General features: G+C 60.3%; 2 protein-coding genes across 2 annotated transcripts; both read right to left on the bottom strand.

Moving 5' to 3' along the window:
- Positions 1-11,974: 11,974 nt before the first annotated feature.
- RNF225 (ring finger protein 225) lies at positions 11,975-16,037 on the bottom strand (the record flags this gene model as incomplete). Its single annotated transcript, XM_084257073.1, has 4 exons — positions 11,975-12,261; positions 14,331-14,638; positions 14,938-15,086; positions 15,129-16,037. The coding sequence occupies 4 exons, from the start codon at positions 16,035-16,037 to the stop codon at positions 11,975-11,977; spliced, it is 1,653 nt and encodes a 550-aa protein (XP_084113199.1).
- Positions 16,038-17,312: 1,275 nt separating this feature from the next.
- On the bottom strand, positions 17,313-22,986 carry RPS5 (ribosomal protein S5). Its single transcript, XM_084256570.1, has 6 exons — positions 22,914-22,986; positions 22,249-22,357; positions 18,528-18,737; positions 18,253-18,381; positions 17,512-17,610; positions 17,313-17,434 (listed from the first exon to the last, which is right to left on the bottom strand). The coding sequence occupies exons 2-6, from the start codon at positions 22,354-22,356 to the stop codon at positions 17,366-17,368; spliced, it is 615 nt and encodes a 204-aa protein (XP_084112696.1). The 5' UTR covers position 22,357; positions 22,914-22,986; the 3' UTR covers positions 17,313-17,365.
- Positions 22,987-23,653: the final 667 nt, after the last annotated feature.

Here is a 23,653-nt window from a genome sequence, read left to right as displayed (position 1 = left end):
AAACTCTGGTGATATTTAAAGAGCTTCCCACATTCCCTGCACTCGTAAGGTCTTTCTCCAATGTGAACTTTCCGGTGCCGAATGAGAGTAGACAGGACGCTGAAGGCTTTGCCACACTCGCCGCACTCATAAGGCCTTTCCCCAGTGTGAACTCTCTGGTGAAGAACAAGAGCGTCTTTGCGGTTGAAGGTTTTCCCACACTCCCCACACTTGAAAGGCTTTACACCCGTGTGAACCTTCTGGTGCTTCCTCAGTTTAGACGGGTAACTGAAGGTCTTTCCGCACTGCAAACACGCATGAGCTGCTTCTCCAGTGTGCGTTGTTCGGGGAGGAACATGGGTTGGGTTCTCCCTTGGGGTGTTGCTACCTTTCAGGCCTCTGGAGGGTCTCTCCTTGAAGCGCGTGACGAGGTGGTCAAGGAGGGAGAAGGCCTTCAGGAAGGCTTTCCCACAGCCGCTGCACTTGAAGGTCCGCTGCGGGGTGTGGCCCTCCTGCCGCTGCGGGCAGCGGGCGCGGGGCGGGGCGGCCTCCCGGTGCCTGGGGTTCCCGGCTGGCTCCCCCTCCCTGCGGGCGGCCTGGCGTTGGAGGCGGCCTACGGTAGCTGGAACGTTCTCCCCGGCCCCTCCACACATAAACGGCTTCTCTGACAGGTGGCGTCTGTGGCTCGTCACCGGCTTAGGAGGGGCCTCCGCGTCCCCCAGGCCACCTAGACAACCTGAGACAAAAGCTGGGTTAGAGGGGAGAAGCCTCATCGCCAATGTCCTCTGGCATGTGGGGAAAGGAGCCCACAGAACGCCGGGAGGTTGCTGGGGAAGACCGGGTAAGGAAGGACCCATGCCAGCAGCATGGGCAGAAGACCACAACGCAGGGCAGACTCAGCGAGAACATACACACGAAGATGGGGAGCAGCACAGGAGGAGACCACAAAAAAGGCAGAACTCGGGCCTCCCTGGGGGCGCAGGGGTGAAAGACAGTGCTAGCAAGCTAAGCTACCCCCAGCCTCTGCTGCATGAGTTCCATCCCCAGCTAGGCAGCTGACCCACAGGGCGCAGCAGACCTCTCCTCTCTCCCCACTGCTCCCCTCAGCAGTGGATTTCACCTGATCTGCCTGTTCTGCTCCCCGCTCTGTCTCTAGTGAGTCCATCTCACCCCCACACACACACCTCTGGACTGTCCCCCAGTTCTTATAAGCATAAATAATTTAAAAAAAAAAGTCAGAACCCAACAAAAATGAAGACACAAAGACAGGGGGTGTGAAGAAGAGCTGAGGCCCAGTCCTTCCCTTGCAGCAGGTTTTGGGTGCGCACGAGCACCTGCTACAGCAAGCATGAGAAGAGGACGTGTCTACTCTGGCGAAAAGATGATTCTAACAGAGCAGCTGTTACTGCTCTCCTGTGCGCACCTCAAGTCACTTGCAAAGCAGATCACTGGGGAGAGCTCCGCGCTGGCCCAGAGAAGGACCGGGGAGGCGGTCACCCAGGGTCTGAGAGTCCTGCAGTAACAGCAAGACCAGACACCATCCAGAGAGGACAGGCAGGGATCAGGTGTGATAACTGGCTTGATGGCAAAAATGCCAAAGCACACAGAGACCCAGAATGCCACAAGCCCATCCCTGAAACACAGGCATTCACCGGCCCCACTCACCCAGACCAGGGCCCCTCCTGGCCTCTGTTCTGCTAACCAGAGTCACGCCCACATTGCTGGGGAGCCAGGGCTCTTCTTCATCCTCCCATTGGGCAACCACATGGGACGTAGCAGGTGCAAATCCTAGGAGGGGAAAGGCAAAAGTGACCCACCAAATCAAGGTGACCTGCCCTCCCACCAACACAGGAATCTCATGTCATCATGGCAACCCGGAAAGAAACTGAAGACACTTCTATGAAATAAGATTTATACAACTGAAGTAAGAAATAGGTAATAACAGTTGGAGACTTCAATTTCCAGGACCGAATAACACATACAACCACTAGGCGGAAAAAGAAGGATATAGCAGACGAAAAACACTAAAAATTTGTGTGTGTGTGTAGAACTGGGGAACAGGCCGGACCTCCCTGGTGGCGCAGCGGTTGAGCGCTGGGCTGCAAAGCTGCCCGCAGCCTCTGTAGCACCGGTTCGATCCCCGGCCGCCGGCGAGGGTCCCACATGGCGTGCAGACCTCCCCTGCGGTGTCCTCTGCTCCCCTCAGCAGTGTATACTTTGTCAGCCTGCCTGTTCTGCTCCCCGCTCTGGCTCTGATGAATTCTCTCACTGTCCCGCGCTTCTGACTGTACCCAGTGCTTGTATAAATAAATAAACCTTTAAAAAAGAAAAAAAGAACTGGGGAACAGGCCAGTGGTGTAGGGTGAGAGGACTCACCAGAAACAGTGGGGAGTAGAACAGGCAGACTGACCGAAATCCACTGCTGAGGGGAGCAGCGGGGAGACAGGAGGGGTCTGCTGCGCCATGTGGGTCAGCTCCCTGGCCAGGATTGAACTCAGGCCTTCGCGGTGATAGCGCTGAGACTTAACCCCTAGAACACCCGGGAGGCCCTGAAAAACACTAAAAATTAGTGAGATCTGACAGACATCTAAAAAGGAACCTAAAAACAGCAGAGTACATCGTCTTCTCACATTTTCAAATGAACACTGAACATTCTCCAGAACCGACCGATTGCTAGGACATGAGACAATCTTCAGTAGGTTTCAGAGGACTGAAATCATACAAAGCATGTTCTCTGACCACAAACAAATAAGAGTAGAAATCAACAACAGAAAGGAGTTTGGAAAACTCCTGTATTCATAGAATTAAAAAACACTCTTAAATACGCACAAGGAAAATTGCAAAGTACTTCGGAGACAGCCTAGGTAAAAGAAGTCGGGAGCTGGCAGGATAAAGCTACTTCAAGTCCTGACTGAGCAGATGTACTAAATCAGGCACAGGTGAGCCCTGTCCCAAAGTCCTGTCCAAGCAATTTGGCCACCACACCAACCACAAGGCACGGTGCTGGACAACAAGGGCTAGATCCTGCCTAATGATTATCTCCTAATTTCTGAAGGGAGAAGGCTGAGAGCCCGCATGTGCGGCTGGGATGGGACCCGGCTGCGCATTCCTTAGCCCAACCAAGAACAAACTGCAACACTGCCCTCCTGAACCCGGCCTCATGGACCCACCCTTTAAACATCTCTTCCAGGGCCTCCCCTGGTGGCGCAGTGGTTGAGCGCTGGGCTGCCAAGCTGCCTGCAGCCTCTGCAGCACCGGTTCGATCCCCGGCCACCGGTGAGGGTCCCACATGGCACGCAGACCTCTCCTGCCGCCCGCTGCTCCCCTCAGCAGTGTATTTCGTCAGTCTGCCTGTTCTGTTCCCTACTCTGACTCTGGTGAAGCCTCTGACCCTCCCACGCTTCTGACTGTACCCAGTGCTTGCATAAATAAATAAATAAATCTTTAAAAAAAAAAAAAAATCTCTTCCAAACCGCCTTTAAGGAGCCAGGCTAAGTTCTCCTTTCTGTACTGGCTCCCTTTACACGAGTCCTCTCTGGTTCAATCACACCCAGCATTCTGGTGACGTCTTTCCCCAGAGGGCAAAGGAAGCACCTGTAAGACTTTGACAAGTATGAAAATGAGAACCCAGCCATGCCCCAACCCCCTGGTAGCCTAAGGGTTAAGTCTCAGCACTGTCACCACTGCGGCCTGGGTTCGAGCCCAGCCAGGGAGGTGACCCACAGGGCACAGCAGACCCCTCCTGTCTCCCCGCTGCTCCCCTCAGCAGTGGATTTCAGTGAATCCGCCTGTTCTGCTCCCCACTCTGTCTCTGGGGAGTCCTCTCACCCCCCCCCCCACATCTCTGGCCTACACCCCAGTTCTTCTATGCAGAAATAAGTAAATCTTTAAAAAAGAAAACAAGAACTCAGTATACCAAAAGTTGAAGGGAACTTGTGTGGCAGCTTTAGAATGGCTAGAATTTCCCATAAAAGGAAGAGGTCAGTTTGCTGAGGGAGAGGGCAAAAGTGAGACTTACCCAGTGAGCCAATGAGTGCGAAGTTCTCCAGCATCACATCCCGGTACAGGCTCCTCTGGGTCAAGTTAAGGAGACCCCACTCCTCCCGGGAGAAATACACGGCCACATCCTCAAAGTTCACCAGCCCCTGAAATGATGCACTCCGATGTGCAGTGGGAGCAATAGCTGGCAAAGGGCCTCCCTGGTGGCGCAAGGGGTTAAGTCTCAGGGCAACCAAGCTATCCCCAGCCATTGTGGTCTGAGTTCCATCCCCAGCCGGGGAGCTGACCCACAGGGCACAGCAGACCTCTCCTGTCTCCCGGCTTCTCCCCTCAGCATGGATCTCAGTGGATTTGCCTGTTCCTGCCGCCCACCCTGTCTCTCTTGAGTCCTCTCATCTCCCCGCACCTCTGGCCTGTACGCCAGCTCTTGCATGCATGCATAAATAAAAATTAATCTTTACATAATCTTTTTTAATTTATGTATACAAGAGCGGGGATGCAAGCCAGAGATACGGGGGGTGAGAGGATTCACCGGAGACAGAGCAGGAACAGAACAGGCAGACTGACCGAAATCCACTGCTGAGGGGAGCAGCGGGCGAGACAGGAGAGGTCTGCTGTGCCATGTGGGTTGCTCCGTGGACGGCCGGGGATCGAACTTGTGCTGCAGAGGCTGCAAACTGCTTCACAGTGCTGTGCTTAACCCCTTGGGCCACCAGAGAGACCCTGGGGTACAGGCCTTTAAAAAAATAAACAAATCTTTTTTAAAAACAGCGGGAAAACGCTAAATAAAATACGGACAATGGGACAAGGTCCTTGACCTGTGTCTCGGGTCCTGTCACTTCTGTCGCTGATGTCTTTCCCTCTGAATACCAACCCCCCCACCCAACTCCACAGCTCCTCACGCACCCCCAAAGGCCCCTTACCTCGGAGGACTCCAGGGGTCTCAGGGCGGCTGGCGCCTCTCCCCTCACAGGGCTGCTGGACTCGCAGGGCGCCCGCGCAGGCTGGTCACCGAGCGCGCCTCCTCCGCGCCCCTAGGACAAGGGCCCCACCTGTCAGCTGACTACGCGGCCCGAGCGCACCTGACTGAGGAGGCAAAGCGCGGCTGCCCCCTCGGGCCGAGAAGACGGTCGCGGGGCGTCCGGCGCGTCCTCCCGCCTGGCGGGCACCGAGCCGTCCCGCGCGCGCTCCAACAGCGCCCCGCGGCCGCCCCGACGGCCCCGCGAGCCCCCCCACCCCGCCCCGGGCCCAGACGCCGGCGACGGCGCCCCACGCGCGCCCGGGCCTGCCCCGCCCCAGCCCCCCCGCGGGACGGCGTCCGCTCACCTCCGCGGCCATCGCGACCGGGCGCAGCGCGGCCGGACGGGCTCCGCGGGGGCACGCGGCCGAGGCGAGGCGCAGCTGGCCCGAGCCCGCCGCCGGGGGCTGCGACGGGAGAGCGGAGCCGAGAGGAGGGCCCTTGCCGCCCCCCGACGGCCCCCCGACGGCTCGCGCCGCGCCGCCCGCCGCGCCCCCCGGAAGGCGCGCCGGCACCCTCGGCGGCCGGGGGCGTGGCCGCGCTGCCCCGGAAGTCCCGCCTCTGGCCTCCGCCGCTCCAATCGGCACCGCACCCCGCCATGCCCTCGTCACCCCGCCTCCGCGCGCCGGCGCCGCCTCGTTGCCAAGGCGACCGGGGAGCGCGCCGCCGTAGGCGCGCGGACTGCATTTCCCATAAGTCACCTCGCGGAGCCGACCGGACGCAGTCGGCGACGGCGCGGAGGGGCGGGACTTCCGGCCGGGCCGCCGCCCGTCCGCTGGCTCGGGCTCCCGCCGGCGCCGGGTCTGGGGGGGCGTCCGGGAGGCCCCTTGGCCCGCGGTCGGGCGGCCTGGAGGCCCCCGAGGCCGGGGTGCTGTGACCGCGCGCAAGCCACGTAGAGAGGCGGTCGGGGGCAGGAGATGGCGTCTCAGGGGCGCGTCCCCGGCCTGTTCGCTGAGCAGCCAGGGCGGGAAGCGGGAGGGGGGCGGGGCGCGGGTGAGAAAGTGGGGGCGGGGGGAGGACACCGGGGGCGGGGGGAGGTCGGCCCGGGGGGCGGGGGGCGGATGGACACGAGTCGGGGGGAGGACGACATGGGGGCGGGGGGAGGACGACACGGGGGCGGCGGGGGAGCACGACGCGGGGGGCGGGGGGCGGGGGACGACACCAGGGCGGATGGCCGGGGCGAGTGTCCTTGCAGACGGGGAAGGTCCAGCAGTGGCCCCCTGCCCTGGCCACGCGGCCCGCTGGGCTGAGCCTGCCGCGGCCTCCCTGTGGGGATAAGGGCCCAGACCCAGCCCGGCTCGACCTCCTGAGCGCTCACCCTCCGCCTCTTGCGCTGGGCACCTGGAAGGACTAGAAGGTTCCTTTTCAATCAAGTGGGAAGAGGTTCCTTTGGAAGGACGAGGCGCACAGTTACTACCCACCACACTCTCTACCCCGAATGAAACAGCAGACCCTTCTCTCCACGCAGCCGGGAGGAATAATTGTGTCTCCAGATGTAAACTGAGGCGTGGAAGAACGTGCCCTGGGCAGACGCTTCCCGGGATGACCCCACATGCCCCTTGTCAAAGTGCAAACTTCCCCTATTAATCCACCTGCTAGGCTGAAGGGGTCAGACACTCGGGATGGACCTTTCAGAGGTGCCACGACTTGTCCCCACCTCGACCCCCACTCGCGAAACCCAGCAGCGTCTGAGGATCTTGTGGGAGGAATGGTCCCAGTCGTAACCCTCGGGTAGCCAGGGGTAACTGTGTCTGGCCCTCTTGTCCACTGGGTGGTACACAAGTGCTCGTTTACCTCACACTGGCCAGTCTGATAAGGGTGTACAGCTTTCATCGCACCTTTTGCATTTCTCCATTTAATTGGGCATTTATAGTAAAACAAAAAATTTTCTTTTAATGAAGCTTCAAAACACTACAGACGGTTCCTATGTACCCCATTCCAGGTTCCGTCAGTGATAACTGTACATAACCATAGTACTTTGAGGGGGCCTCCCTGATGGCACAGGGATTAGTCTCCGTCGATGAAGCTATCAGCAGCCACTGCCTCCTGAGTTCAATCCCTGGCCAGGGAGCTGACACACGTGGCACAGCAGACCTCTCCTGACTTGCCCCCTGCTCCCCTCAGCAGTGTATTTCAGTCGGTCTGCCTGTTCTGCTCCCCACTGTCTCTGGTGAATGCTCCCACTCCCCACATTTCTGGCCTGGACCCCAGTTCTTTCACACACACAAAGTCATGAAATATCATCTCTGAATTTGGAACCTCAGCATATTGCCCTTGAGATCCATGTGAGTTGTGTGTGTCAATAGCTTTTCATTTTCATCTTTGAATGGAATCCATTACATGGATGTGCCACCATCTGTCTGGTCACCTACTGAAGGACATTTGGGTTGTTTACATCTGGGGGGGCGATGTTGGAAATAAAGTTTACTATGTCCTTTGTATTCTGTGTGTTCTATACATGTTTGCTTTTGTGTGGACATAAATTTTCATTTGGGGGAAAAAAATTTTCATTTTGGCCGGATGTGCCGCTGCAGACTTGTGTAGCAAGTGTATGTTTAACATGTCAAGGAAACTAATTCCTTACCAGAGCAGCTGTGCCATTTTATGTTGCCCCCAGAGATAGCTGTTGAACATCTTGTATTTGCTATCCTTATCTCCTTGTTAGTGAATTGTTTGCCTTTTTGCCCATTTTCTTTTTTTTTTTTTAATTTATTTATTTATGCACACAAGAACTGGGGTACAGGCCAGAGGTGCTGGGGGTGAGAGGACTCACCAGAGACAGAGCGGGGAACAGAACAGGCAGACTGACCGAAGTACACTGCTGAGGGGAGCAGCAGCGAGACAGGAGAGGTCTGTCCCGCCACGTGGGTTTCTCCCTGACCAGCAGGGAATCAAATTTGTGCTGCAGAGGCTGTGAATTGCTTCATAGGTTGAGCCTTAATCCCTGCGCCACCAGGGAGGCCCTTCTAACTGGAATTTTCAAAAGCATCTTACTTAAGGTAAAACAACACTTCACTCATTTCAACTGCAAAGTTTGATGAGGTCCAACAAATAAATACACCCACATATTGGATTGGAGTTACTCTCTGAGTCATTTCCTTAGCTCATTTGTTTTGTTCCACCCACCTACTTTGTGCTGTTATTGGCAACTATGTGTCTGTTTTTCATAGGCCAGACAGTACAGTTACATAGGTGGTTTTCAATAGGTGATTTTAAAATAAGGACTATGCCTTTGTATTTACATAATTACCGGAGCTCTTTGGTGTCCTATGTGGTTGCAGATCAATGTCTGGAGTTTTACTCTGAGCCCAACACGAAGTTGCTTCAGGCACGTTTGTGGACATTAGACCAGTAGACAACCCAAGCCCCAGCTCAACAGGCTGCTCAAAAGAGAGAAGTAGGGGACAGAGCAGAGGCCTCCAAGCACCAACAGGAAACCTGAGTTGGGACTTTTCACTATTGAACAAGCATAGAATAGCTTCTACTTCTCCAAGGGTGTTTTTTGGGGGGTGTATTTGCTCATTATAATAAGAACAATCCATGTTCAATGCCAACATTTTTATTTTTAAGGTTTATTTACTTATGCATACAAGAGCTGGGGTGTAAGCCACAGGTGCGGGGGGTGGGGGCTTGTGAGAAGATTCACCAGAGACAGAGTGGGAAGCAGAAAGGGGGATCCACTGAAATATACTGCTGAGGGGAGCAGCGGGAAGACAGGAGAGGTCTGCTGCACCAATTGGGTTGCTCCCTGGCTGGCCAGGATTAGGGCTAGGGGTTAGGCAGTGGCTGGGGATAGCTTGATGGCACTGTTTGTGTCCCCTGCGCCACCAGGGATGCCCCACGATGCCAACATTTTTGAATTGACATACCGTACTAGGGTACTTTCCCTCCAAAACAGTACAGTTCTTAGGTTCATTGTGGGGGCACCCTTGGGCATGTGATGGAAGAACTGTGTCTTACATTTGGACGCACACTGCCACACAGCAGCCAACTATACTAATCTCTCGAGTGTAGTTTGGATTCACAAGATTCTTCCAGGGAATGTTCCTAGTCTGGCTCATTTTAAAATTTTTGATGGTGATTTGCCAATAATACTCTAGTTTCTATTAATAGACACTATTTTTAGTGCAGTTTGAGATTTACAGAAAAATGGGGCAGACAGTGTAGATTTCCCATGGATCCCTGCTCTGCCTGTACACTTTCCCCTACTTTTAACATCTTTAGTGTGATAGGTTTGTTACCATTGAGTCAGTAGTAATACATCATGAAGCAAACCCATAGTTAGAATTCACACTTTCATGGTTTTTGACAAATGCATAATGTGTTTCAACTGTTACGGGATCATACCAAATAGATTTGCTGCACAAATAAATCTCTTCATATCTCTCCTAAGGCCTTGGCAACTACAATTTAACTGTACAGATTTTTTTTTTTAAAGATTCATTGATTTATATATCTAAGAGTTGGGGTGCATGCCAGAGGTGCAGGGGGTTAGTGGACTCACCAGAGACAGAGTTGGGAGCAGAACAGGCAGATCTTCTGGAATACACTGCCGAGGGGAGCAGCAGGGAGACAGAAGAGGTCTGTTGTGCCAGGAGAGGTCTGTTGTGGGTCAGCTCCCTAGCTGGGGATCCAACTGGTGCTACAAGAGGCTGCAGATGGCTTCATAGTGCTGAGATTTAACCCCTTGAGCCACCAGGGAGGCCTACCTTTACTGTATAGATTTTTGCCTTTCCCAATATGCCTAAAATTGGAATCATGTATCATGTAACCTTTTCAGACTATTTCACTTAGAGATACGCATTTAAGTTTTTTCCATGCCTTTTTGTGACTTTGGAGCTCAGTTCCTTTTATTGCTGAATAATATTCCATTGCATGATTGTACTGCAACTTATTTTACTACTTTATCTACTGAACGATATTTGAGTAGATTACAGTTCTGAACAATTATGAATGGAGCGGCTATAAATATTTCAGGTTACAGATGGCAACAGGAAGGACTAGAAGGTTCTTTCTTTATTTATTTATTTATTTATTTATTTTTATTTGTTTATTTATTTATTTAAACAAGCACTGGATACAGTCAGAAGCCCAGGAGGGTGAGAGAATTCACCAGAGCCAGAGCGGGGAGCAGAGCAGGCAGAAGGACAGAAGACACTGCTGAGGGGAGCAGCGGGCAGCAGGAGAGGTCTGCGCACCATGTGGGACCCTCCTCCAGTGGCCGGAGAGCAGCCGGGGATCGAACCGGCGCCGCAGAGGCTGCGGGCAGCTTCGCAACCCAGCGCTCAACCGCTGCGCCACCAGGGAAGCCCTAGAAGGTTCTTTTTCATACAAGTTGGAAGCTCAGGTTTTTGTGTGAACAACGGTATTCAACACTTTTGATTAAATACTCAGGAGGGCCTCCCTGGTGGCGCAGGGGTTAAGTCTCAACACTATGAAGCTACCACCAGCCATTTGCAACATGAATTCCATCCCCAGCCAGGGAGCTGACCCACAGGGCTCAGCAGACCTCTCTTGTCTCCCCCCTGCTCCCTTCAGCAGTGTGTTTCAGGGGCTCTCCCTGTTCTGCTCCCCACTCTGTCTCTGGTGAATCCTCTCACCCTGGCACCTCTGGCCTGCACCCCAGTTCTTGTATGCATAAAGAAAAAAAAATAAACCTTAAAAAATCTACCATCGAATTGTGATGCTGGCTCATACTCCTCAGTTGAGAGGAGTATCACCTTGTAGGAAACTACCAAAATATTTTCCAAAATGGCTATTCCATTTTGCAGTGTCACCAGCAGTGAGTTCCTGCTTTTCCTGCAGTTTGCATGTTGGATGTTAGCCACCCGAATAGGCGTGTGGTGATCATCTATGTTTTTACTGACAAGTCCCTAGCGGGGCATATTTTCATAAATTTTGTCACCTGGGAATCTGCTCTCTTTTTAAAAAATGAGCTGATTTCTTTTTGAGTTTAAAAAAAAAAAATGTTGCAGCGGCTCTCTTGCCAGCCTGGGACTGTGCAGGCTGCACCTCTCCCTGCCGTGTAACAATTCTTTCTCTTTCCTAATGTTCCTGTCCTTTTAAAATGGAAGAAAAGAATAATGTGGGTACATGTCTTTCATGAGATTTGTGTTTTGCAGATATTTTTTCCCATTCCGTGGCTTCTTTCACAGAGCAAAACTTGTAATTTTAGTCAAATCGTACTTCACGATTTTTCTCCCTCGTGGACTGTGCTTTCTGTGTTGTGTCCAAAAGTCATACCGCTGCCTAACTCTAAGTCACCCTGTTTGTCTCCCTCGTCAGCCCCTGCAAGTTGCGTTGTTTGGCGTTTTTAGTTGAGCTCTGTGATGCATTTTTACGTCGTTTTGGTGAAATGTGTCAAGTGTGGGTCTTGATTCCTTTCTACTTTTTTCCTTCACGCAGATGTCCTGTTGCAGCCCCATTTGTTGACAAGATTATCCTTTTCCCATTGAATTATCTCTGCCCCTTCGTCATGGCGGCGAGGGCCTCTCTGGGGACTGCCCCCCCCCCCGCTGCCGTTTCCGGCCCTCGGACCACGACCTCTGGCCCCGTCGCTTTGGCCGCCCCCCCACCCCGTGACAGGCCCGGCTGGCGGGGCGCCGGTGCCCGGGGGGTGTCAGGGCTGCTAACGTCTCACCTGTGTCACCGTCTGCGGCGCGGGCCGGCGGGGTCGGCCGAGGACACCGCGGAAGCGCGTCAATGCGATAACACACGAGCCCCGTTTCTTGCGTCAGGGGGGCCGCAGGCTCCGTTTCTTGCGTTCGCCGTTCCCTTCCGGGAATGGCCGTCGCTGCCTGCGGGACGCGCTCGCTAGCGTCAGCGGTCGTCATAGCGACGTGGCCTCAGGCGCCTGATTGGCCCCCCGCGCGGGCGCCTCCCACCCCCCCTGCGGTGCGCACGCAGCGCGGCTCTGCGGTGCGGAAGGGCGAGCGTCACCATAGCAACGCCGGCCTCTGGCCTCTGATTGGCCCCCGCTCAGGGGGCCTCGCACCCGGCCGGGGTGCGCACGTAGCTGTACCCTGCGGCGCGGAGAAGGCTGGCGACGTCGCCATAGCAACGGCACCGTAGTAACGCCGCCATAGCAACGCGGGGCTCGGGCTCCCATTGGCCCGCCCGCCGGGGGCCGCAGCGCGCGCGCAGGACGGCCGCGCGGGGGCGGATGCGGGCGCCGTCGCCATGGCAACGCGGGGCCGCCCCGGCCGGCAGGCGGGCCCCATTGGCCGGCGTCTCCGCGCAGACTGAGGCGACGGGCAGAACCACGGCTGCGGGGGGACCGGGCCGGGGGCGGGGGCGCTGCGGGGGCGCGGGGGGCGCGCTCCGCGGAAGGCCGGGCGCGCGCCGCGCCCCGCCCGCGCTCCTGCCTCGGTTTCCCCGTCGGCGCGTCCCGCCCTGACCCCCTCCCCCGCCGGACCCGGAGCGCGCCCGCCGTGCGGGCTGGGATTTCGGGGCGCACTGCGCCAGCTCGGGGTGCCCGCCCGGACGCCGCCCGCGCGCCCCGCTCCCTCCCGGGCCCCGCGCGCCCCGCGCCGCGCTCGGAGGCGGGAGTCCCGCGCACTTAGGTTTATTGTCACGCTTTTTACAGAAGAGAAGCGAAGCACAGTCCCGCGGGCTCTGGCGCCAGCGGCGCCGGGCAGGGGAGGGGGGTCCAGCGAGGAAGGGCGGGCGGGGCGGCTGAGGGCGCAGGTCCGGCGGCCGAGGGGGCTGGGGGCGCAGGCGGCCCCGTCCGCGCAGGCCTCCGGGCGTGATCAGCTCAGGACGATGCTCGGCACCCCGGGCTCTGTCTGTCACCCGCCGTCTTGCAAGACCCAGGCGGGCCTCGGCCGGGCTGCGGGGTAGAAGCCGGCCTCCCCCAACGGCGGCGGGGAGCTGGCGGTCCGCGCCCTAGGGGGGCCCTGTCCCTGCCCTCACTGCTTGCTCGCGGCCCCCAGGTCCCCTGCAAGCTGTTTCTCCCCAGCGTCCTGGATGACACGGCCTTGGTCCCTTTCTCCAGGCAGCCTTCCTTGAACTCCCTCGGGCAGAGCATCCCCACTCCCGAGCCGTCAGCCAAGGGCCCCTGGCAAGCTCCTGTCCAGGGCCCACCTGTGCCCGGTGCAGTCCTGCCCTACCCGTAGCCCGGGGTGGAGGAAGGGGCGGCTACGTGGGGTCGTATAGTCAGGTGGAGCGTGGCCCCCCACGAGATCCAGATCCTAATCCCAGGAATGTTACCTTAGGAGGCAAAGAGACTTTGTGGGTGTCATTACATCATGGTTGTGGGACTGGGGGCTTGATGCGGGATAATCCGGGGGGGCCCAAAGGAGTCACAGGGTCTTGTGAGTGGGAGAGGGAGGTGGGCGGGCCAGACAGATCTGAAGATACTATGCTGCTGCCTTTGAGGTTAGAGAAGGAGCCGCACACGCAGCTTGGGAGCTGCAAACACTATAGAATGACCGCTCCGGGCTCCAGGCTGGCCTTGCGGCCGCTCACCCCGCTCCAGGAAACTCAGGCAGGACTTCTGGCCGGCAGAAGCCCGCGCTAGCTCGTGTGTGTGTGTGAAGCAGCCGCCTGTGACTGTGCCAGTGGCGGGCGGGAGCCTGTCTCTGGCCCGCTCCTGCCTGCCTGGCGCCCGCCCCGTGACCCAGCACCCTGGCCCCGGCCCCTGTGGGTGACATCGGCACCAGATGTGGGCCAAGAACTGGTCTGGGAGGACACTCCCGTGCACACCTGACGTCCCTCCTCTGCTTCCTGCCTGGGCTAGGCGGCTCGCCGGGAACGGGAGGGCCCGAGGGGACCCCGCGGCCACGGGCCTTCCAGGGCTGCCTCTGCATCTCCTGCAGCGCTGTCCCTTCCTGCACATCGAGTTGGCACCCACTGTGTGCGGCCACACATGTAAACAACTCACAGGACCTGCACCCCGCAGATGTCAGCCTCCTCTCTGGAGCGCCCTGGGCGCGGGGAGGTGGGGTGGGGGCTAGGCGCATGCTGGCCGTGGGGGGAGGGTCTGCGCTGCCTGCTCTTCATTCTGTGCCCCTGGGGACCGCGCTCGGGGGCACCAGCTTCACCTGCGGGCTCGGCAGGGACACCAGTGGGGTGGATGGGGCCCCAGAGGAGTGTGGAAATGGCCCTGAGAGATGAAGGCGTGTGGAGGAGATGGGGCCCTCCTGGCAGGGAGAGCGTTGGGGACCCCTGCAAAGGCACCACAGTCTGAACCCTCGGGGGGACGTGGCTTGGGGCAGGGGTCCCCACAGCCGCGGGGACTATCTGTGGAATGATGGGGCGCCGGCCGGGAGGTCGGGCAGGCTGGGCCAGCACCCAGGTGCGCCAGTCTTGGAGCCTCGGGGCCCCCGTCCCTCACCACCCAGGGAGGCCACCGCTGTCCAGGCCACCCCAGTCCCTCTGGTCCGGGTGTCCAGCAGGCGCGGCGGCGACCGGGACGCTGGATCCTCCGCTGGGGCGCAGTCTGCTCGGGCGGCGTCCTGGGGCGCGGGGAGGGGTCTGCGATGGTTCCGGACGCTTCCAGGTGCTTCCAGGCGGGCGGACGCGCTGACCCCGCGTGGGCCGGGAGCAGCAGCAGCCGCGGTGCCCCCGGGGAGGGGGGGTCCGTCACAGGCGATGGGGGGCTGGGCCCCTGAGGCGAGGGGGACCCCCAGGCGCTGGCGATGGCTGGGGCCCGGGGGTCACGTGGAGATGAGGACTGGGGGGCCCCTCATCGCTCGGGGAGCTGGTCAGCACGGCCCTTCCGGGGGTCGGGGTCCGGCCTCAGCCGGGGGCGGGGGGGGGGGCGGGGGGCGCCGGAGGGCCGGGAGGGGGGGGCGGCGGGGGGTGCCCCGGCGGGGGGGCGCGCCGCGGGCATGCTCAGGCTCCCCCGGGGGCGGGGGGCGCCTGCCGCGGGCCGCGCCGGGGTGTCCGCCGGGCGCGCGCAGTGCGGGGGGGCCCCGGGGCGCGGGCGCAGTTAGCGCGACCCCAGCCTCCGCCCGCCCAGGGCCCGCGGGACCCGGCCGGGGCCCGCCTCCGCGCCCCACCTGCGGTCCGCGAGCGGGTCGAGCGTGCCGCCGGCCTCCGCCGGGTCTTCGGGCTCCCGCGAGGGCTCCCCGGCGGGCCGGGCGGTGGGCTGCGCGCCGGCCGGGCCCGCGGGCTCCCGGGGCGGCGCGGCGCGGCCGGGCGGGCTGCGGGGCTCGGCGGGGGGCGCGGGGCTGGGCGGCTCCGCGGGCGGGGGCGCCGCCTGGCGCGCGGGCTCCGGGGGCTTCCGCGGCGCGTCCTTGGCGGCCGCGGGCCGGGGCGCGTCGGGCGCGGGGCGCGGGGGGGGCCGCGGGGTCCAGAAGGGGGTCCAGGGCGTGGGCCGCGGCGGGAACCAGGAGAAGCCGGGCGCGGGCGCGAGCGCCACCAGCTGCGGCCGCGGGGGCCCGCTGGCGTGCGGGATGAGGAAGAAGATGTAGACGCCGGACACCACCAGCCCCGCGGCCACCAGCACGGCCAGCGCCACGGCCGCGTTGAAGGCCCAGGCGGAGCTGGACAGCGACAGGCGGCGCGACAGCGGGCGGCCGAGGCGCAGCGGCGGCGGCGGGGGCGGGCGCGGGCCGCGGGCCTTGCGCGGCCCGGGCGAGGGCGACGGCGGCCGCAGGTAGAGCAGGCCGCGCCGCCGGTCGAAGCGCACCGAGCCCTGGCGCGGCAGCGGCAGGCGCGCCTCGCGGGGCAGCAGGCCGGGCTGCGTGGGCAGCGCGGGCAGCCCGCGGCGCGGGGCCAGGCGCGTGGGCGCGCGGCACACCGGACAGGCCACCGCGTCGCCGCCGCCCGCCGTGGCCAGCGACAGGCGCGCCAGGCACTCGAGGCAGAAGACGTGGCCGCAGTCCAGGCTCTTGGGCAGCTTGAAGACGCCGTCGAAGGGGGACACGCAGATGAGGCACTCCACGGGCGACAGGATGGGGCTGGAGCCCGCGCTGCCCTCCTCCTCCTCGTCGTCCTCGTCGCGCGCCGGCCCCGGGGACAGCGAGCCCGGGGAGCCGGGGCCCGAGCCCGGCGGGTCCCGCGGGCGGCGCAGCCAGGGCAGCCGAGGGCAGGGCATCGCGCCGGACCTGCGGGAGAGGCGGTCAGCGCGGCGGGAGCGAGCAGGTTCGGGGCCGGACGCCGGCGCGGTCACCCCGACGCGGGCAGGGTCACCCGGAGGAGGAGCCGCGGGCAGGGGCTGGCGGGGCGGCGCGGCCGGGGGGGCCGCGGCGGGCGGCGCGGGGCTGGCGGGGCGGCGCGGGCGCCGCCGGACAGGGGCCCGGGCGGCGCGGCGCGGCGCGGGGGCGCGGGTACCTCTGGCGGGCCGGGGGCGCGGGCGCCGGACGACCCCGCTGGACCGAGCTCCCGCCTGGAGAGCGCGGGCACTCCCGGGAGAGCTGGCAGGCGGTGGGCAGGGGCAGCGGGAAGACTCCAGGGAGGGGGAGACAGGCCAGGAAGACACCAAGTCCCAGGAAGAGGGGCCCGGAAGCAGCATTGAGCAGGGAGGGGGGAGCCCGGGGAGGGGTAGGGACCCCAACAGGCAATGGGCTCTTCCTACCTGTTGGCAACTCCTCCCTCCGCTGGCGAGTCCTTGCCTGTTCTGACCCCAGTCCACAGCCTGCAGAGGCTGGCACTGGCGCCCCTCCCTGTAGGAGGGCACGGGCGGTGGACGGCCACCCCTCCAGCTCCCAGGCACCCGCCAGACGAGTCCGACCGCCAGCCCCGCCCCCAAGGCGGGTGTCACCAAGGTGAACACCAGGCTGACCGGCCGGATGGCGGGGGTGGGGGGCGGAAGGCACAGGTTGACAGGGCCGTGGCACCGCGGGCCCTTGGGTGGGCCACCTCCGCCTCCCTTGGGGACCCCCCCAGGACCCCACTTGTGAGCTCCCGGTGGGGGGGACCCTGGGTGGCCCGGCCTGCAGGGGTGCCCAGGACCCGGCTGCACACACAGGAGGGCAGGGGAGGTAAGCTGCAGTCCTGGGGGAGGGGGGGGAGAGGGCAGACCCCCAAGAACTCAACAAGGAGGCCCCTACCAGCCGGTGGGCAAGAGTCTGGGGATGCCCAGGGCCCATGCGCAGGGCTGGGCTCCCTCTCCCTGCAGATGCTCCCAGCCAACACCCTCAGGGGGGTGGACACCCGCCGAGCCCCTCCTGGACCAGTGACCTCTGGGCTGCCCACACCCCGCCCTCTCATTCCAAGGTGGCTGGAACCCTCCAGGCCCGCACCCCAGTGCCGGGTTGAGTCAGGAGTGCTTCCCAGCACCCGCAGTTCCTGAAGAATCCAAGTCCCCGGAGAAGCACCCTGGCCCCCACCCTGAGTATCCCCCCAGAAGTAGACACAGTAGCACACTGGGTGCAGCTGCCTCAAGGGCAGACAGGCAGGTTTATTGGGGCTGCAGTCTGGTGATCAACGGTTGGATTTGGCCACACGCTCTAGCTCGTCCTTCTTCTTGATAGCGTAGGAGTTGGAAGAGCCCTGCAGGGAGGCAGAGGTTAGCTGTGAATGGGGCGGGGCCCCCCACGACACACTGGTCCCCATGGGGCCTCACCCACCTTGGCAGCATTGATGAGCTCGTCAGCAAGGCACTCAGCAATGGTCTTGATGTTCCGGAAGGCGGCCTCCCGGGCCCCTGTGCACAGCAGCCAGATGGCCTGAGGAGCACAGGCCAACTGAGCTTGGGGCTCAGGGGGGGCCCCCAGAGTAGGCAGGTGCAGTCCTCCAGCCCCCTAAGTCCCCACACATACCCTCCACCATGTTGCTACCCACTGGCCCACTGGCCCAGGTCCCGGCGGGAGCCCACAGCACCGCCCGATGCGGTGTGATAATCCAGACCCCCACAGGCACGTGCTCTTAGCTGGAACCGGACTGCAGGGCCAAGTGCAAAGGCCCCACTGGGGAGAGCTACGTAAACTGGAGCAGCGACAGGACACTGGACAAGGGAGCCTGTCAAATTCCTCATGAGGGAAGATGGGGCACAATGTCCCTGTTCTAGGGCTACCCAGGGAAGTGTTAAGGGAGAATAGGCAAGAATGGCTCATGTGGTCCAAGAAAACACACATCCAAGCCCAACTACAAATCAGCCGAACACTGCCCAGGAGAAGGCCCAGAGCTTGGATGTGCCCTGTGTGATGTAGGAATCCAGGAAGGCTTCCTGGAGGAAATGACACTCCAAGTAAAACACGTTGACAGGGATGAGCCCTCGACACAGCCTCTCTCTCTGGCCCCAGGCAGGACTCCACCAGCGCCTAGTGGCTGTTCCTGCCCAGGCATGTGTGCCAAAGCCCCGGGCCCACCTGATTCACACGGCGCAGCGGGGACACATCCACGGCCTGCCGCCTCACAGTCCCGGCTCGCCCAATGCGGGTTGAGTCTTCCCGGGGGCCGCTGTTGATGATGGCATTCACCAGGACCTGCAGGGGGTTCTAGGAGGGGGGGAGGAGGGGGCCGGTGAGCCCGGAATCCGGCCCCCTCGCCCAATCTCGTCCCTCAAGCCACGAGGAGCCCAGCATGGACAGCTGGGGCGGGTGTCTTTGGGGCAACGCTGCCCCGCCTGGCTTCACTGCCCTACCTCGCCTGTGAGCAGGTGGATGATCTCGAAGGCATGCTTGACGATGCGGACGGTCATGAGCTTCTTTCCATTGTTGCGGCCGTGCATCATCATGGAGTTGGTGAGGCGCTCCACGATGGGGCACTGAGCCTTGCGGAAGCGCTTGGCGGCATAGCGGCCTGCGCTGTGGGGCAAGTACTTGGCATACTTCTCCTTCACGGCAATGTAGTCCTGCGGTAGCAGGGAGAGGGCGTGGGGGGGCCGCGGTCAGAAGCAGGATGGGCCCTGGCCAGGGACCAGAAGACCTGAGCACCCAAGGAGGGCTGCACCCCACACGGGCGCTTGGTTGTGAGAAAAAACCAAAACCCAAGTAACTTCTAATGTGAGACGGTGTGGAGAATGAACGTTAAAGTCCATGACCCCCATTTTGCAGCGTATGCCAACAGCACCGTCGGTTTTGACACCTAAAAATTCACCTAAATGTTGCCTGGTGGCCGCTGTTGGGGGAAATCAACCCCAGAGAAACACTGTCCCGAAAGCATCCCTGAGCAGGAATTCTTACACACACGTTTCCCAACAAAACATGTGAACAGCACCACGGGTTGAAATCAGAGCAACTGTATGTGAAGAATGAAAACTAGAGCTCTGGTCAACACCACGTAGAATACACAGCTGCTACTTTGTAACACTGCACAACTAAAACTCAACGTTACATTTTTTTAAAGATTGATTTTTATTTATTCATGCACACAAGAACTGCGGTACAGGCCAGAGGTGCGGGGGTGACAGGACTCACCAGAGGGTGCAGCACACCAGGCAGATTTACTGAAACATACTGCTGAGGGGAGCAGTGGGGAGACAGGAGAGGTCTGCTGCATCCTATGGGTCAGCTCCCTGGCCAGGGAGGGAACTCAGGCCGCAGTGGCTGGCGACAGCTTCACAGTGCTGGGACTAAAGCCCCTGCGCCACCAGGGAGGCCCAGTAAGTCCAGGTTATTTTGATAAAAATTTATTTTAGAAAATATACCCAAGGGGCCTCCCTGGTGGCACAAGGGTTTAAGTCTCAGCACTCTGAAGCTATCGGCAGCCACTGCAGCACGATTTTGATCCCTAGCCAGGGAGCTGATCCACATGGCAGACTTGTCTGGGCCACTGCTTCCCTCAGCAGTGTACTCCAGGCATTCTGCCTATTCTGCTCCACATTCTTTGCCTCTGGTGAAACTTCTCAGCCTCCCCCAGCACCTCTGGCCTACAGCTCATCTTTTATATGCATACAAAAATAAATAAATAAATAAATAAATAAATAAATAAATAAATAAATAAATGGGGGGTTTTTTTGCCCTGGTGGCACAAAGGGTTAAGATGCAACCTATGAGGGCCACCCCGGTGGCGCAGCGGTGGAGCGCTGGGTTGCGAAGCTACCCACGGCCTCTGCGGCGCTGGTTCAATCCCCGGCTGCTCCCCGGCCACCGGAGGAGGGTCCCACATGGCGCGCAGACCTCTCCTGCCGCCCGCTGCTCCCCTCAGCAGTGTCCTTCGGTCCTTCTGCCTGCTCTGCTCCCCGCTCTGGCTCTGGTGAATTCTCTCACCCTCCCGCGCTTCTGACTGTACCCAGTGCTTGTACAAACAAAACAAACAAATAAATAAATAAATAAAACATGCCTCTATTAAAAAAAAAAAGATGCAACCTATGAAACTAACCAGAGCCATCGCAGCATGAGTTCAATCCGTGGCCAGGGAGAAACCAACAGGGCGACCTCTCCTGTCTCCCCGCTGCTCCCCTCAGCAGTGGATTTTGTCAGCCTGCCTGTTCTGCTCCCTGCTCTGTCTCTGGTGAGTCCTCACTGCCCCCCACCCCACACTTCTGCCCTGTATCCCAGCTTTTGTATGCATAAAAATTCTAATAAAAATAAAAAACAAAAAAAAAATATATATATACCCAAGGTAACACCAATATATAAAAACATGTGTTTCTACAAATACAAGGATCAAGATATGTCTAGTGGCCTAGAGGACATCTCAGGGTTATCACCACTATTGCCTGCACTTGATCCCCAACAGGAAGCTGACCTACATAAGGCGCAGCAGATCTCTCCTGTCTCACCGTTGCTACCCTTGGCAGAGTATTTCAGGACATCTGCCTGTCCTGCTCCCCACTGTCTCTGGTGAATCCCCTCTCACACCCCCCCTCTGGCCTATAAAAGTTCTTCTACATGTAAATCGATCTTTAAAAAACAAAACAGGGCCTCCCTTGTGGCACAAGGGGTTAAGCACCACACTATGAAGCTGTCCGCAGCCTCTGCAGTACAAGTGCAATCCCCGGCCAGCCAGAGAACTACCCACATGGCGCAGCAGACCTCTCCTGTCTCCCTGCTGCTCCCCTCAGTGGTGTATTTCAGTCGATCTGGCTGTTCTGTTCCCCGTTCTGCCTCTGGTGAAGCCTCTCACCCCCCTGCACCTCTGGCCTGAACCGAGTTCTTGTATGCATCAATAAATAAATTTTTAAAAAAATAAAAACAAAAACAAATTAAACAAGCAACATAGATTACAATACTAGCAGGACAGCCTAGTATCTAAGATGGACAAATACAGAAATAAATGGGTGTTCATGGAGGGCTTCGGTGTACAGGAAAAAATTAAAACACCAATCTCCTAGCAAGGCTCTGGTTAAATCACTTGGACTCATGGTGGATTGTAGCAGAACTTTCAACCAGGGAGACCCTCAGTGCCTCACTGCGTTGTGCTTCTGCAAACCCTAAGACAGCACCAGGGGAAGGTGAAAAGTCTTATGTTTTAAGAATTGTGACCACTCCCAGCCCCCACCAAAAAAATAAATAAATAAAAGAAAGGAAGGAAGGAAGGAAGGAAGGAAGCAAACACAGGAGGGCAGAGACCACGTGTGGTCTGCAAAGTCTAACTTTTATTATCTGGCCCTGTTATGTTTCCAGACCACACCCCCAATGTAGCCTCGAAGGACAACAATCTTCCAGACATTAAGAGTCAATAACAAGCTGAATTCTCCATTAGGAACAGTGCAGACGTCCCAGGTTTGACAAAGAAATTTCTTTCAAAGTCAGAAAATATATAATCCAAACTGAATTTTGTCGTTGTATGAATGCAATCAAGTACTAATTTTTTTTTTTAAATTTTCTGAAGGGCCCACAAAAACTCCTAATGAGGCAAAGAGTAAAATAGCACGGTGTAGACAGTGGACTCACATTTCCTGATTAAAGCTACAGTCAAGGCAGCGTAGTACTGGCATAGGACAGACACATAAAGCCATGGGAAAAGCCCTGAGTGGGGAAATGCACCCAGGTATTCAGTCACAAGCCGATCCCGGCCATCTGTGAGGGAAACACTCAACCAATGGTTCCGGGGTAGCGGCACAGTGCACAGTAAAGACTGAAGTACAAGCACCTGATGGTCTGAATTTGTCATATGTAAAGCACCCGGTATTCCCCAAGGCCCCAAAACACGTGCTGCTGGAGCTGGATTCCACAGTTGCAAGAACGTCTGGCACGTGGACCTGAAAACGCCAACTCAGTGACCTGCTAGTGCACCTGTCTGCGAAAGCAGCGCGTGGACCGTGCAGCTACCTCAGAGGAAGCCCGTCCTGTCTCGCACTCTAGCACCCTCTCCACAAGGCTCAAGGAGATTCGGAGCGAGCTGTGCGGCTGGCCAGGGAGGCCCTTTACCTGCAGACCTTCCAGTCTCCACCCCCGACGGGGCGCACAAACCCTCACCTGCAGGGAAATGTCATTGATCTGCACGTCATCAGTGCTCCACTTCCCGAAGAGCTTGATGTCGGGGGTCTCCGCCACCGCGGGCGCGGCCGTCTCCCACTCGGTCATCCTGGGGACAGACACCGTCAGGGGGGCCGCCCGCCGCGCCCTGAGGGCGCGAACAGCCGACGTGCGCCCGGACGTCGGCTCGTCACCCCGAGCCCCGGGGAACCACGCGAGCTGTCGGGCCCTCCCGCCCCGAACCCCAGGGCCGCTGGGCGCGGCGCGGGCCGCGGCTGGACAGGGGCGCCCACAGCTCGACGGCCGCCCGCGGGGGTCAAGCCCGGGACGCGCCGGGCACCGGGGCGGGGCAGCTGCTCTGGACGCAGCCCCTCTCCGCGGCCCGGCGGGCGCCCGCCCTCGCGTTTCCGCGTGCCGCCACGGAGCGGGGCTTCCGGGCGAGGGGGCCGCGGGGGACGCCCGCGCTGCCCCTCAGGACGCCGGGGCCCCCGGGGAGCCGGGGGGGGGGCGCGCCGGGCCGGGCGGCCGCGGCCGGAGAACTTTCCGGCGCCTGCGCGGCGCCTCAGCACTCGCGCTCGGGGCCGCGCGGGCCCACAGGGGCCCACGGGCGCCCCCGGAGGACCCCGGAGCCGCCCCTCCGGCCCCCGGCCCCGCGGGAGCCTCACCTGAGGGTGCAGCCGGGGCGTCTGGATCGCTCGGCGCCGACCACGCGCTGCCTAGCACAGACAGGAAGAGGCCGCGGCCCGCGGGCCGGGCCTTTTAACGGAGAGGAAAACTTCCGGGTCAACGGAGGTGACGCGTGCGCACAAACGCTCGAGGAGTCACGGACTGGGCCCGAGCGAGGAGGCAACGGCGCCCTCCGCGCCTCTCGCCGCACGTAACCGCCCTGCGCATGCGCCGTCGCCGACGCGGCCCGACTCGCGGGCCGGGCGGAAGTCCGCTTTCCGGTACCGGCCCTGCGGCCCGCGCCGCCATCTCTAGTGAGGGCACCGGCCGGCGGCGCCCCTGTTGCACCGCGCACTGGCCCGAAGCCGCGCCCGCCGCCCTCCCGGTCCTGCACGCGCGGGGGTGCGCCTCAGAGTCCGCCGCGATCCGGGCGGCGCGCACGCGCCCTGGCGGGCTTCCCGGAGGCGGCGGCCACGTGGCGCCGTGGCGCCTTGCGGAGCTGGTTTCCGGGCCTGGCCACGCGCGTCTCCCACGTCCTCCTGCCCACCTCGGCCTCCAAGAGGGCGTGCACCCCTCACCCCCCACACCCTGGGGACGCTCCTCCCACAGCTCCAGGGCTGCCCCAGGACCGCCCTGCCCCATGCCCCTGGCTCAGCGCTGCCCCCTCCAGTGTACACAGCAGGTGCTCAGCCCTGCCCCCACCACCAGTGTACACAGCAGGTGCTCAGCCCTGCCCCCA

Source organism: Talpa europaea (assembly GCF_964194135.1).
Source record: "Talpa europaea genome assembly, chromosome: 16".
Taxonomy (NCBI): Eukaryota; Metazoa; Chordata; class Mammalia; order Eulipotyphla; family Talpidae; genus Talpa; species Talpa europaea.
Note: the sequence above shows the minus strand (reverse complement) of the source record. Positions and strands in the feature narration are given on the sequence as shown.